The sequence below is a fragment of the Oryzias melastigma genome, linkage group LG10, assembly GCF_002922805.2.
Source record: "Oryzias melastigma strain HK-1 linkage group LG10, ASM292280v2, whole genome shotgun sequence".
Taxonomy (NCBI): Eukaryota; Metazoa; Chordata; class Actinopteri; order Beloniformes; family Adrianichthyidae; genus Oryzias; species Oryzias melastigma.
In genome coordinates, this window is record NC_050521.1 from 21,436,273 (window position 1) to 21,451,583 (window position 15,311).

Here is a 15,311-nt window from a genome sequence, read left to right on the forward strand (position 1 = left end):
GCTCTCCCCAGGCGGTTCAGGAGGAAGTTTCCATCCCCGGAGCTTTTGTGAAACTCGACTACCTGAGCACCCGCGCTGCAGGTTACCTCTCCCTGCTGCGAATCCTCCTCACACCTCCGTCTCCGTCATCCCCCGTCTCCCCCCTGGGCGGCTTGTCGAAGGTTCACGTCCGTGCTTCTGTGCAAGGGAGGCTGTACCAGCGGTGGTATCCGGCAGGGCCCGGTCTGGTTCACAGGCTGGTCTGGAACAAGACGGATGTCTACGGGCAGGAGGTCCACGGCCTCACTTACGCAACTGGTGGGTGGATTCGGAAGTTCCAGATCGCATGCATTCACCTGCAAATCCTTTGAATTTGATAAAAAAATATGTACTCCGTCAATTTAGTAATTTACAGAAAAGCATTTAGAAAAAAACCCAAAACCCCCCAGAGGAATAGCAGGCCCAATAATTGTATTCATTTATGGTAAATTTTCCATTAACATGAAAATCCTGATAATAACCAAAACAGCCTCATTTCAGCTTTTCATTTCAGGGCATTTTTGACTAAAGTAGCTTAACATTTTTACTTGTTTATGTTCTTCCCTGAGTTTGTTGAGACGATCAATACCCTTGATACTTGAGCCAGGCGACCAGCGGCTTAGCTTTGGCTCGTATGGTGAGTGGGATCGCGGAGAAATGTCCCGAATCCGGAAAAATCTGACCTTTAACAGAAACTCTTAAAGTCCCACTCCAATCATCTTTGGATCTATTTTAAAAGCGTTCCCAGTGGTCTATTAATTATGACGATGCCATTTTTAGCCAAAATCCAATAAACCTGCCGTTTTCTAGGAAAATGTCCAAATTAACCTCCCTACTACCTACTATTTAAAAGCAGTTCGGACACAAGCTCACTACTTTGTTTCAAATCTTTTTAAAGGGGCTATACCATCCTATATATATACTATACTATATCCATGTATATGATCATATATTATCTTTGGAACACTAATTATGGATGAAATATTCATATTTTCGTACGTTTTTTCCTATCTGGAAGTAAACGACTCGATTACTGAGGCTCCACCTATTTCATGACGTCATCTTTTCTTCGTTTCTCCCACAAAAATAAACATCCAATTTTTTTCAAAGATGGATGCACATATTCGGCCATCGCTACACTGGTTCACAACAAATACACGTGGCGAATATCTTATTTTCCCAAAGTAAACTCTGTTGGCAGCAAAACTGCAACCAAGTCAAAGTTGTATTACTTTGTTTTTTCATCATGTGATATGACTTTTATGAAGGTTAGAACATTTTTCATGACAAATTAATGCAGAAAACCAAAGGATTTACATACATTTCTTCCAACTTTATTTCCCTCATCATGATTTTCTGAAGTAATGAAAAGTGTTAAACAGGTTTTGAATGTTTCCCAACAAAAAGCTGCTGCACTAACTGTAATTTCCTTCTCTTTGAGGCAAACTACTTTTATTCGAAGGCGTTAGAGAACTTCAGAGGCGTTTCCACCCACTTACAGAGCTCCTCACAGAGCCAATTACGTGATGTGATCGATTGCGATTGCCACAGTCCTTAAGTCCAACAACACGAGTTTTTCATCGTCCTTTTTAACTGTTAAGTCTGCGAGGAGCCGTTTGATTACTGGGACTTGCACAGAAGCCAGATTGGAAGTCATTGTGTAATTGACCGCTCGCTACATAGCCGGCCAATTGTTAACAGGCGGACTTCCCTCTAAGAAACGAAGGATTGGACGTTGCCTCTTAACAAATAATTATTGCAGCTTAGTTTCTTTAATGGTGGCTTGACAACTGCTGATTTACTGGAAGGCGAGCAAAAATTCCCACTATAATTAAAATATCGCAGGGAATTCAGAGCATGCAGTACATGTGGTGTGAAGTGAATCATGCAGAAGTGTGAAGAAGCAGTTTAGATGCGGCACCGCTGCTCTGGAACCTTTGGCACTGACAGCAGGAAGGACTAATGTTGTGGTGAGAGGAGGAGAAGGGGAAAAATGGAAAGCTCTAAATCTGTACTCTGGAGTGATTGACAGTAAAAATATCATCTGCAGTGACAGGGAGATGGCAGTTTGGAATGGGTTTGAAGGCTGTCTCTGTGAGGAAAATGTGTGCATATACTAAATACAAATACTGAATATATTTTTTAAGGAATGGGGACTGCACTTACTGTCCCCTTTTTCGCACCCAACCCAATACATTTCAGACGCTAGTTTTAGCCAGAAGAAAGAGGTAATATTTTCAGGGTTTGTCTGTGAAGATTGCAGACAAACAGCTTTCCATTAACGCTAACATCAGGCTTTGTAGATCCCCAAACTTTTTTTTTTTTTTGTGAGGTCACATAACTATTTTCTTCTCTGATGCGAGGTCGGGGTCGGTTTGTAGGCTATGAGAAAAAAAATGTAACAATCACAGCCTAAACGTAAAGATTTATGGTTTTCCAGAAAGCCACACATAGCCAAAATGTAAATAATTTATTACTGTAATCTTCGCAGAAAAATAATGCTAAAACATTTTAACTATATATAGAGCATTACCTGCAATAGATTAATAATGGAAGATCTTTAAGTTGATAGCTAAAAAAACCAAAGCTGATAGCTGAAAACGCTGAAGTTGATAGCTGGCTGAAATATTTGCTAAATGTCTAATATTCCATAAAAACAAATGCAAAAAAAACATTCTAACTAAACCAAAAGAGCTAGAATGTAGCTGAAATATTAGCTAAATGCCAAATTAGCCTAAAAAGTGGACAGATGTCTAATTTAGCCATTTTAGCTAAACTCCAAATTAGCATAAAAAAACTGAAAAAAAGTCTTAATTTAGCCAAAACAGCTAGCATAAAGCTAAAATATTAGCTATACTCCAAAATAGCCTAAAAAATATAAAAAAAAACCTAAATTAGCCAAAACTGCTAGCATGAATATAAAGTATTCATTAAATGTCAAATTAGCCTAAAAAACCTGGTAAAATGTCTAACTTAGCCAAAACAGCCAGTATAAAGCTAAAATTTTAGTTAAACTCCAAATCAGCCTAAGAAACTAAAAAAAAGCCCAAAATTAGCCAAAACAGCAAGCATGTAGTTGATAGATTAGCTAAATGCCAAATAGCCTAAAAAAAACTGGAAAAAATCTGTAATTTAGCCAAAACAGCTAGCATAAAGCTAAAATATTAGCTATATGCCAAAATAGCCAAAAAACGGAAAAAAGCTTAAATTAGCCAAAACTGCTAGCATGAAGCTAAAGTATTAGCTAAATGTCAAATTAGCCTAAAAAAGTGAAAAAATGTCTAATTTAGCCAAACAGCTAGCATAAAGCTAAAATTTTAGTTAAACTCCAAATCAGCCAAAGAAACTGAAAAAAGCCCAAAATTAGCCAAAACTACTAGCATGTAGTTGATAGATTAGCTAAATGCCAAAATAGCCTAAAAAACTAGAAAAATGTCTAATTTAGCCAAAACAGCTAGCATAAAGCTAAAATATTAGCTATACGCCAAAATAGCCAAAAAAACGGAAAAAAGCCTAAATTAGCCAAAACTGCTAGCATAAAGCTAAAGTATTAGCTAAATGTCAAATTAGCCTAAAAAAGTGGAAAAATGTCTAATTTAGCCAAAACAGCTAGCATAGAGCTAAAATTTTAGCTAAATGCCAAATTAGCCTAAAAAACTGAAAAAAGCCCAAAATTAGCTAAAACTGCTAGCATGTAGTTGATAGATTATCTAAATGCTAAATGCTAGCCTAAAAAAAAACTGGAAAAATGTCCTAATTAGCCAAAACAGGTAGCATAAAGCTAAAATATTAGCTATACGCCAAAATAGCCAAAAAAACGGAAAAAAGCCTAAATTAGCCAAAACTGCTAGCATAAAGCTAAAGTATTAGCTAAATGCCTAATTATCCTAATTAAACTGGAAAAATTTATATTTTTAGCCGAAACAGTTAGGGGGCCCGGGCTAAATGTAGAGGAGGGCCGTTCGGCCCATGGGCCGTAGTTTGGAGTCCCTGCACCAGAGTGATCTAGATCTTTCCATCCCTGGGCCATCTCTGCCCCCTCCTGATCCTTCCTTATCAGATACATTTTACCAGCCCCAGCTCTCTGTCGGATCTTTTCACCTTTTCACAATTCAAATATTTTTTTATTATTTACCCTGCTCTGCTAAATCACTTCGCCCTCTTCGCTCCGATCCCCTGGAGTCCTCCCAACCTCAAAGAGTTTCCCGTGTTTCTGTCCTGAACTCTCTCTCTGGTTATTTCCTACGTTTCGTCGGAGCTCCCATGTCACCTCGCCTCACCTTCCCTTTTTTCTTTTTTGTATTCTCATCTCTGTATCCCCTGATCCTCTCTGCTCCTTCGTACTTCCTCGCGCTTTGTTGAAACAACGAGGCCTCGCACACGAGCACAGAGGGCTAGAAAAACAATCGCACGTGTACGTGCACACCAACATCGGCAAAGGCGGGGCCCATGCTCTGTCTGCTGGGGTGAACACATCGCCTGAGGCTTCAGCAGGAGGGAATGAAAGCTTTCACCTGTGAGATATTCAATGTGCGTTTATGTACTATAGTCCGCTTTTGTGCTGTTTGTGCGATTGTGTCATTTATGTGTAATGCAGCTTCACCACTTTCCTTGGAGATTGTTTTGTCCTTTTTCTTCTGGAACAGCCTTTTTTCTCTATTTATTTAGCTTTATTTTGTTTTTGAAAATCTTATTTATGGTAATTTTTCTCTAATAGATTTTCACAAGAATGAGCCGCTTTCCTCTTCGGGAAATGGGTTCTTTTTAAAGTGGCTTTAATGGCAGAAATGACAATGTACTAATACACTAAAGCATCAGCTTTTTATAGTCGGATTTCTTCTTCTGTGTTCTGTCGGTCTTGGTGAGCATCATCTCAGTTATTCATGTGGAGTTCAAAGACAGAGGGAAAAAAGAAGACACAATTCAAACAAATGGAGCCTTTGACTGATCTTTAAAGACAGTTTCTGTGGAAGGAACTTTTATCCGTCCATATAAGGTTCTTTTTCTCCCTCTGAATCCCCAAAGCTCCAAATTACCCATTATTTTCCCCTCCCCAATCACTGTATTGATTATACACTCTGAGTGTGGCTGCTGACTTTCTCCTGTAAAAAGAGAATCTCTTGACTTTTTTTTTTCCAACGTTGTGAACCCTCACCCACTTACTGCATCTGTGTGCTGACTCGGCTCCTCGTTTTCCCCGGAGCGCTCATCATTACGCAGACTGACTCCTCGTAGGTCTACAGCGAGGGAAGTTAAAGAGAGATCAGCACCGGCGCTGATTGACAGCGACAACCGCTCCTCTGTGGCTTTTGTATCAAGTGTGTCAAGTGTTTGTCACTCCAAAGTCTGTCGTTATTTTCATTTACACGGCACTGAATCATTTTCAGACGTGTCAAAGATTGTTTGACTCAGTCTTTTAATTGTGCTTACATCCTCACAGCTGCTGCTGCTTTTCGTGACAAATGATGGACTTTTGGGGTCCACCTCCTTTTACGACATGCTCTCTTGTTGTCTATATTTTTTAGTTAGAACAGTTAGATCACCCAGAGAGTTTGGAGTCAAATAAACTACCGATTGAAATGAATATCTGCGATGATTTCAGATCAAAGCCACTCTGATGTTCCTCCAAGCAGAGCTCGTCTCTCTTATCACAGAGCAGGAAAACATGCTAAAATCATTATTTGATCCTTCAAAATGATCAGGATTTTTCACTTAAAGATCCTTAAAGAATTTGTGGGTGTTTTTAACATGTTCTTGTGGCATTTTATCTGATGATGGTGGATAAATATTAAGAAAATAAAGCTCAAAGCTACATTTTTTGAGTTTATTTAAATTACTGTGAATAAAAAGCAGACAAAAAAATGTGGTTTTGTGAAGTAGAAAGTATGGTAGCTCCAAACTCTTCTCCATTCTGATGCATCTACTCGTAGACGACCATGTACGTCCTTGTTTTCATCATTATCTTCTTAAAAGGTAACCAAACCCTAAATTAACCTTTTTTTTGGCTGCTGACATCTATAAATGAGGCTGTGAAAGTGCTATCTGTTGATCATAGCCACATTTTTGACAAATTGAAATAAAATGGTTTAATTCTTCAAAATTTAGTCAAAAACCGCCTGTGTGCTGCCCCCTACAGGTTGAATCAAGGTATTACAGTTGGATTTTCTGATTGGTCAAACTAAAGTTTCAGAAGTCTGACGTCATGATCTGTAACTCCAGTAATGATAACCGTCCTGCCCTCAAGCCCCGCCCCTCTGACTGGATTTTCACATTTCAGCTGTGGGCGGAGCCAGCCTCCAACTTCCTGGTTTGGTTACCCTTTAAAATGTAAAATAGCCGAGCGAAATTTCATGTGTAGGGTTTTCTTTGTTCAAACTCCATCTCAAAACCATAACACTAAATAGCTCCTGAGGGGCTGTAAGATAGAAGGAAAGTAAGTAAAAGTGAGGCGGAGAAGGGGGCGGGCTTACCCCACACCACAAGCTCCGCCCACAACTCCGAGGCAAATCTCTAATGCAGAAAAAGACTGACAAACATCATTAAACGACCACTGATTTGGCTGAATCTTCCCATAAATCAATTCTCGATTGTCTTGCAGAAAAGTAGCTGCCTTCCTAAACATTAGGACTCTCCACCTCTGTGGTTACAGCATCGCCGTCTGCCTTTCCTTAATATTTCCACAGACTTACAAAACAAAACGTCAAGCTGTGCTGAAAGTGCCTCATTCTGACTCACCACCGAAAAACCTCCATGTTGGCTTTTACTTTAACTTCAAGTCTGTCTTTATTTACAGTATCAAATCTGGGTTTATTGACCTGCATTCTGACACATCTGTTTTTTTTTTCACTTAAAATGCTCAAATAACAGCCCCACGCCCTCACATCAGGGTCACCAGAGCAGCCTCCATGCCTCACTGGAACCATGAGGATAACCAGTCGGGGCAAGTCTCACATGTTCCGGAGATAAACTGGGATTTTGTGTCAGACTGCACTGTCTTTATCGAGCTTGGTGTTTTTAGATATCATGCTATTGTCTCCCATGATCCATCAATAAGACAGACGCGTAGCTTTATGACAGGGTATCACTGACAAGTCCAGAATGATTCCCACTCATAAGGTTGGGATTTCATGCCAGCAGGTTCTTTTTTTTCTCTCAGTTTATGGTAAAAATGTTTCCCTTAGCTACGAAAAAACTCAAATTCAGTTTACTATTTATTAGTTTATTTTAAAATCAGTTTAAAACATGTTATATTGCAGAGTTAAAATACAAAAAAACATGGTTGAAGATGAAAATGTTGATTTAAACCTGTTTTTTTATATATAAAACTAGGATTTATAAGCAGAAATACAAACCATATTCTAGTGATGTTCGCAGGTTCTGGATTTTTTTTATTTATTTATTTATTTCTATCATTTAAAGAGAAAGTATTTCTATATCGATTTTTATTTTATAATTTTTATATTTAATTGTAAGGTTCTCTGATTTAGTTCTTAAATATATTTTCCTGATTTATTATTATTATTATTATTATTATTATTTTGCAGTTTGACTCTTTTTGAACGTACCACATCTCAAAAATGCAGGACAGTTGATGCTTTAACAGCCGTAGAGTTTCAACAATAACATTTTAGTCAATAAATTAAAAAAAAAAAAAAAACAATTAATATTAGGAACACATTTAAATGTTGTAAATTGTTTTTTTTTTCTCAGTTTCCAAGCGATTAACTAAAAAGTGGCCCGATTTAGCTGTTGTCGCCCCATTTGTAAGACAATGTGTGGAACTTTGATGAATAATTCTATATACAAATAAATAAAAAACAACAACTTTATAATAGTTTTCTGAAACCATTGTTTTCCTAAAGTAAAAAATACAATTTTTACTGTAGATTCTGCTATAAAATTTGCTATGAAAATGCAAACAAGTCACACCTATAAACACTTCAGTTTCCCACTGATGTTGTTTTGTTGCTTCTATTGTTTGGGGAGAAAAACACACATTAATTGAATCTATAGCTCAGTTACCGTTTCTGTTTGGCTTTGTTTATAGGGAAATGAGGGCTTTAAATTTGGCAGGATGAAGTTTGCTTAATGTTGCACGCTCCAGGTGAGGGAGAGAAGAACCCTCCCACTCGGATGCTGGTTTAACAGCCAAATACTTTCTGCATAGCTGCCTCCGCCGGGGGAAATCTGAACGTGGATTCGGTGTAGCAGCAGGTTTTTTTTTTTTTTTTTTTTTTTTACATGGACGCAAAATTGGCTTCAAAAAAATTCATTATGAACCTTCTCAGCTGTGCAGCAGTGTGCAAAAAGCAAATGAGAGAAACAGACAGAATATAAAATGTAATATTTTTTTTGTTTTAATTTTATATTTGTTTTTTTCCCCTCCTTGCATGATTAATTGATTTAATTACAAAAACTTTAACCAAAAGTAATATTTCTACATGTCAAAACACTTGTGGAGCAAATATCCATCTATAATGTTTAATGAGGAGACCAGGCCAGCTTTTAGAACAGAGTATTAAAATTATTTTTTGCCTCCCTAAATGGACTTTTTTGTATGTAAAATTAGCTGATTTTCTTTCAGTATTTTGAGGGACTCTTTAGCTTTGTTACCTGTCGCCAAATATTGCGTTTGAAGTGGTAAATTACTCTAGAAAAGTAATTACCGCAGCCAAGTCAACAAATAAAGAAATAAATGAAATAAAAAGGAAACACAAAACAAGCATTAGTTGTAGTGGAAGGCTGTACAGCGTATCATTATCACTTAAAGGCCGAGCAGCTAATTCTAGGGCTCCTTCAAGAAGACAGGCTCCTCCTGATTACACCTCCCTCCTCACTGATCCTTCTCAGAAACGCACACACTGATGAGGACTCTGTGGGTCTTTCATCTGTTTCATCCCTGAGAGAAAAAGGGAAACGTAGCTCGTCTCAGGTGTACTCTTTCATTGTACAGTTATGGTGTCAAAAACACGAAGTAACTCGGCGCTTGTGTTTGCCTTTCAGTCTCAGTCGGCTATGAGTACGAGTCGTGTCCCGGCGTCATCCACTGGGAGAGGAGGACGGCGCTGATGCAGGGATTCGAACTGGTCCCGTCCCACCTGGGAGGATGGTCTCTGGACAAGCATCACGCCCTCAACATCCAGAGTGGTGAGCTTTGCAGCTGAAGCAGTGTGGCGTAAAAGAAATGAGTCTATTTAATGTTGAGTCAATTAAGTTAAGGTATGAATTTTAAGTGACCGGTGCAGCACAGCTAAAATTCTCTAGAGTTCAAATATCTGAACTTTAGCAAAGAATTTGCTAAGACCAGTTTTGGTCAGTGATGCATTGATGACATCATCAGTGGGTGGAGTAAAAAAAACAGCATGGAGGAGAATCTGACAGTCTTCTACTGAACTGTATTTTTATTTTTTCTTATTTGTACCAAAACGATAATTTTTTTGTCCTTGGCTTGTCTAGTTTTAGATGCATTAAGTTATTTGAACTTTGGTGAGGTTGTCACAACACGTCAAACAATCAGGGACTTAACCTTGTTCACGTGGCGTTTTCAATGACAGCAGGTATCGTAGACATCCAATAAGGTGGATTGATCCAGTAGTTCTCCTCTTGAACTTTTGTACATCCATGCTCTTATCATCGCTTTTTGGGCAATGAGGTTTCTAGAACCCGATCCAGCTACTGTTGGGTGAAGACAGGTACACCCTAGACCTAGGGTGTCCAAATCCAGGACTCAAGGGTCAGTCTCCTGCTGGTTTAACAGAAACCCTGCCCTATTTGCTGTTGATTACCTGTATCAGGTGTTTAGCCAATTAGAAGCTTCAATGGCAGGTTGGTTTGGAAAATGTTGGACACCGGCCCTTCAGGTCTGGATTTGGACACCCCTGTTTTAAACGATCTGTCCTAAGATCCATGGATCTGGAGCAATCACGCTAGCTACACCAGATCCCAGTAGGGCAAGCTGGCGGCCAGAGACCCCTGTGGTTTTGGGGAGGCATGTAGGGGATGATATTGTTCTCATTCTTAATCAAGCCACTAATAAAAAAAAAAAGTCTCCTAATTTTATCCTCATTTTTCTGGTTAATACGGGACAGCATGCCTTCAAACTTGGTCAGAGAGATGGAAACATCACATAATCGTCCGTCATTCAGGCTGTGACCAAGAGGATGAGACGTTAGGATCCATGTGCAAACAGGAACAGGGCAATGGCAAGACCAAAACAGCGTCAAAAGGCAGGCATAAGTCAAAAATACAGAGGGGAGCCAGAAGAACAAGTAAATGTTCGTGGGTCAAAACTACAAGAAATCAAACTAGGAGAAACTGCTCAGACTGCCATGTAAACACGATCAAGACTTTGCACTGAATCTAAGACTGGAGAGAGTATAAATTCTCGTGGTTCTCATGAGGATCATGATGATCGGCTGTGCATGGAGAAGACTGAAGCTTTGGCTGATGGGAGTTGTAGTGAGGAAGGTGCTGAAGAGGGTTTGTACTAAGGGGAGGGGTCCCTCTCTTGCAGGAGTGAAGCCCACTGTACCAGGAGAGTCTGAATTATTACTGATGCCTTTGTAGAACTTTACAAAATTAAATAAATCAGATCTCTTAACATCCTCCTTACCTTCCATGTATTGTTAATGGCATAAACACAGACACCACTCCATGTAGCGATCAGGCTAAAAACCATTAGCTAGCAGCTCATCACATACTGCGGTGCTTTTGGATAGGCGGGCAACAGATTTGACGCAGAAATCTCGTTTGGTGTGAACGCAGCTTCAGTGCAACCAAATTTATTTAGACTCAAAAGAGGGTGTAAAATGTACTTATGCTTTGAAAAACGTTGGTTTTGTCTAGATTAAGTTCAGATTTTTACAATTAAGGACCAAAGAGTGTATGTCAGTGTTTTAGCTCATTCAAAAAAACAGTAAAGTACATTTATTACATTTTTTTTTTTTTATATAAAAATTTCTCCTGTTGTTGAAACTCAACAGTAGAAGTTAGAACAATGAACAGGTATATAAATAAATAATGGTGGCGTGTGAAATTACCTTTGTTGTTCAGCTTTAGCGTAGTAGAAAAAAATAAAAGAGCCTTCCCTTTCCTCCTGGGAGCCCACCGACTGAAACAATGTGTTCTGAGGGCTTTTAAAGATTTATTGCGCTGCTTTTTTTTTTTTTTTTTTTTTTTACAGGAATCCTTCACAAAGGAAATGGAGAAAACCTCTTCCTATCCCAGCAGCCCCCGGTCATCAGCACCGTCATGGGGAACGGCTTCTACCGCAGCGTACCCTGCGGCCCCAGCTGCAACGGCCCGGCCCGGGACATGATGCTGTTCGCTCCCGTGGCTCTGGCCTGTGGCCCCGACGGCTCCCTCTACATCGGAGACTTCAACTTCATCCGCAGGGTCTATCCTGACGGATACACCCGGACCATACTGGAACTGAAGTACGCTCGTCTGATTGGACTAATCATCGTTGCTGAGTGATCTGGTTAGCTTAGCATTAGCGGTGTTGGAATCTGTTTGATCTTATGGGAATACTCTGAAGTTTGTGTTAAAGCAAAAGGCAGAAGATGCGAGATTCCCACATCACAGGGTCTAATCTACCTCTTTAGGATGTGAGAGCAGCTTTGCTGTGAAACAAAGATACTTTTTATCTGTGGATTATGACAACGATATCTGGTGCTCCGCTGCAGGCGCTACCATCTCTATTTCTGTACTTTCTCAAGCGTAGAATCTCGATGGGATTGCACAATCATTTGTCCTGTAGAGTGTTCTCCTTTTATGTAACTTTACTCTTCGCTTTTGCCATCATTAGTGCATCTCTTACTAATATTTCTGGTTTCACTGCGTCTCTATTCGATACTTCCCTTTCCTCGGGGAGGAAATGTCAAAAGGCTTCCTGGTTAAGTTAATATTTAATGTGAAACAATACAGTCATCAAAGTCACACAGATTTTGAGAGAAAATAAGATCATTTTAGGCTTGAAAAAGTGTGTTTGCTCCATAAATAATTGTTGTTGTCTTCTTTTTTTTTCCAAACACCACTTTATGGCCCACTCTCAGGAATCGGGACACCAGACACAGGTGAGAACTACTCATTACCGCCTTCCTCACATATCTCTCCAATGACACACTTGCAAAAAAAAAAAAAAATGCATCAGGAGCCGAGCAGAAAATCTGAAATTCTGCATAAATTGCATTGCTGCCCAACAACAATCTCACTCAGATTGCAGTCAGATCCATCAAGCCCTTATTCCATCCATCCATCTTCTTGACCGCTTCGTCCCTTTCGGGGTCGCGGGGTGCCGGAGCCTATCCCGGCTACTGAAGGGCGAAGGCGGGGTACACCCTGGACAGGTCGCCAGTCTGTCGCAGGGCAGCCCTTATTCCACGATCCAATATTGAATTTAAAAATGGGAAATAAGCCAAAATGTCAAGGATTTCATTTTTTTTTTTTTCCTCCAGAGGATTACTGAATTTCTGTTTGGACGATGCATTGCTTTCAGAGCAGAGCTAAAAGCGCGGGGCCGGGAATGGCTTCACCGTCATCCCTGGCCCCGAGCCTTGATGGCGGTATGAGCTCTGTACACCATGTTTGACAGAAGATTAGACAGATGTTATAGGGTTTGTGTGTGCGTGAGAGCGCGCGTGTTGTCTGTCTGTGACACTATTATGGGCTATATTGAGCCGATTTGGTGTGTGCTTCTGGGTGTTTGCTGGAGAGAGGGAGGGTTGATCCGATTTCAAAACACAGAGGATTTTTCAAGATATCGTATCTCCGGCACGCCAAAGTTTCAGGCCACGAAGGGATGATAACCCAGCACTGTTTACAGCCGTACTGAATGGTCCAACGTAAATATGTCTGTGTGTGCTTAAAGCATGTAAACTAGTCGGATCCTTCGTGTAGGCTCATCATCTTCAGGACGCTTCAGCCGAGAGATAAACAGAAACTGCTGAAAGACTATGAATTTTCATGTTCTTGTTGCACAGGGGTCGGCAACCTTTAACAGTAAAAGAGTCATTTGGGCTTGTTTTCTACTGATCAAAACCTAGAAGGAGCCGCATAGTCTTACTTTAGTCTTTAAGAAATTTGGATTTGCATTCATGACCATCATTTTATATATATATGAAATATGTCTATTTTTTGGCACGAACAAACTGAAAAATATAAAAAGAAACTAGCCTTTCTCAATACAGGATTTTTTAAAAACATTTTTACCTGTTACCTTTAGTAGAGGCCAAATTAGCGAAAATGCTAGCTCGTTTCCTAACTACTATAGCTGAGTTTCTCAGTAAATTAAATCAGCCAAAAATGTTTGCATGTTGCTAAAGTAAAAGTTAAGCTCTAAATTAGCCTAAAAAATCCAGTAAAAAATTAGCACCAAAAGGTTAGCACATTGCTAAAATATTAGCTTTACTCCAAATTTGCATTAATAATTTCATTAGAGGACAAATTGGCCAAAAAAAGCTAGCTCGTTGCTCAGTTATTAGCTGAACTCCTAAATGGCCTACAACTCCTCAGTAAGCTAAACTAGTTAAGAAAGTTAGCCTAGTTCTAAAATAGCCGCTAAATCCTAAATTATCCCAAAAAATTTCAGTACATGACAAATTAGCCTAAAACATCAGCATGTTGCTAAATTATTAGCTAAATCCCAAATTAGCATACAATTTTAGAAACTAAATTGGTCAAAAATTTTAGCCTGTTGCTAAAATAGAAGCTAAACTCTAAATTAGCCTAAAAATCCCAGTAGAAGACATACAAGCCAAAAATGTTAGCATGTTGCTAATCTCCAAACTTTTGAAAATTATTATTTTGGTTTTCTTCAGCCAGAGAGCCACCATGGAGAGATAAAAGAGCCACATGTGGCTCTGGAGCCGCAGGTTGCAGATCATCTATAGAAACAGAAGCTAATAAAGAAAAGTCAGCTTAACATGTGTGGGTCAAAGAGACCCAGATCTGCTAAAATAATTATAGTTTTCCATTACAACTTCTTCAGAACATTTATTTTCATATTTACAGCTTTTTTATTGCTTCTTTTGTGTGGTATTTTGGGTCAAAATGACCCGAATGTCTTTTGAGAAAACCGACTGTGTGGAAGTACTTCAGGAAATGCAACTTCTCCGCGGTCAACACCTCTGCTTTTTGCGTTGTTGTTCTTTTTTTTAATCAAAATTTCAAAATGGAGACGTGTCAAGCTGACCTGGATGATATAAAGGAGTTTCAAAAAGCAATTTTTTTTTAAACTGAATGCTTTAAATGGATAGCTAAGGTTTTATAAAAATAGATAAACCTTTAATTGAATAAAAAAATGCAATTACTTTAGGATTCAGCAGATAAAAACATGTTTTTACCTCAAAACGCTCTCCACTTGTTCACCTATTTTGAACTTGCAGTCCAGACGTTTGAGAGAATATTGAAAAGAAATATATTGAATTAAATCACAGTACAAACAAAAAAAAAAGAATTAATCATTTCTAACCTCCGTTGATTGGTTTGGTTTAAATAAACATTTAAGGTCACGACTTATTTCCTCTAAATGTTTAAAATGAGCTTTATTATAAACATGGATTTATGTTGGTATGTGGTGATATTTTTAATTAATTTTAAACTTCTGATTGATTTGATTTCTAAAGTCCGTGTAGGAACCATTTTTTATGGTGCTGTTGCAAGTATGATCTCAGTTAAAAACAAGTTCAGTTTCCATGGAAAACTGGAAAGAAAAAAGTTCATTTTTATCTTTTTTATGAGCTTATGTGTCTTTTTTTTTTTTCTTTTTTTTTGGTCTGTCAAGACAGACTGTCAGTCTGCATATTGCTGTACGATCCAGACAGACGAGAATAGAAAACACTTTTTCCATTTTTCATCATCATAATTTTTTATGTGGCGGAATTTATTTATTTATTTATTTATTTCTGAAACTCTAAAATGATAAAATTAGCATCTTTAGCGGATGGTTTGGTTTTAGAAAAACATGATGCTGATTTTCTGCAGGAATATACGGCCACCACTTTGATACATTGCAGTGTGAGCCTTTAAGGTCTGGAATCACAGGATGAAGATGCATGAACTGGTTTCCTCTTAAGGCACTTTGGTTCTTCTTTCTTCTTCACCCTGGAGGTTTCTCCTTTAGTTGCTGTTTTTTCTCCAGCAGCTTTTTGCTGTTCGCAGTATGTTAGTGTTGCTCTTCTGTTCTAGACTATTGTTCTCCTAAGTCAAATACATTAATAATTCATTCATATTCAGCTTTCAAAGCTTTTCACTATGCATTGTTCCTCAGCAAAGTGCCTATCAGGCAAAAGGGC

The 15,311-nt window shown here is 38.7% G+C and overlaps 1 protein-coding gene across 1 annotated transcript in view; it reads left to right on the top strand.

Moving 5' to 3' along the window:
- The window catches only part of tenm1 (teneurin transmembrane protein 1), a 248,939-nt gene that overhangs the window by 166,566 nt on the left and 67,062 nt on the right, over positions 1-15,311 (top strand). Inside the window, exons 18-21 of the mRNA XM_024283139.2 lie at positions 12-297; positions 9,022-9,165; positions 11,201-11,453; positions 12,072-12,092. Of these exons, the coding sequence (XP_024138907.1) occupies positions 12-297; positions 9,022-9,165; positions 11,201-11,453; positions 12,072-12,092 (704 nt within the window). The remainder of the gene's footprint in view (positions 1-11; positions 298-9,021; positions 9,166-11,200; positions 11,454-12,071; positions 12,093-15,311) is intronic.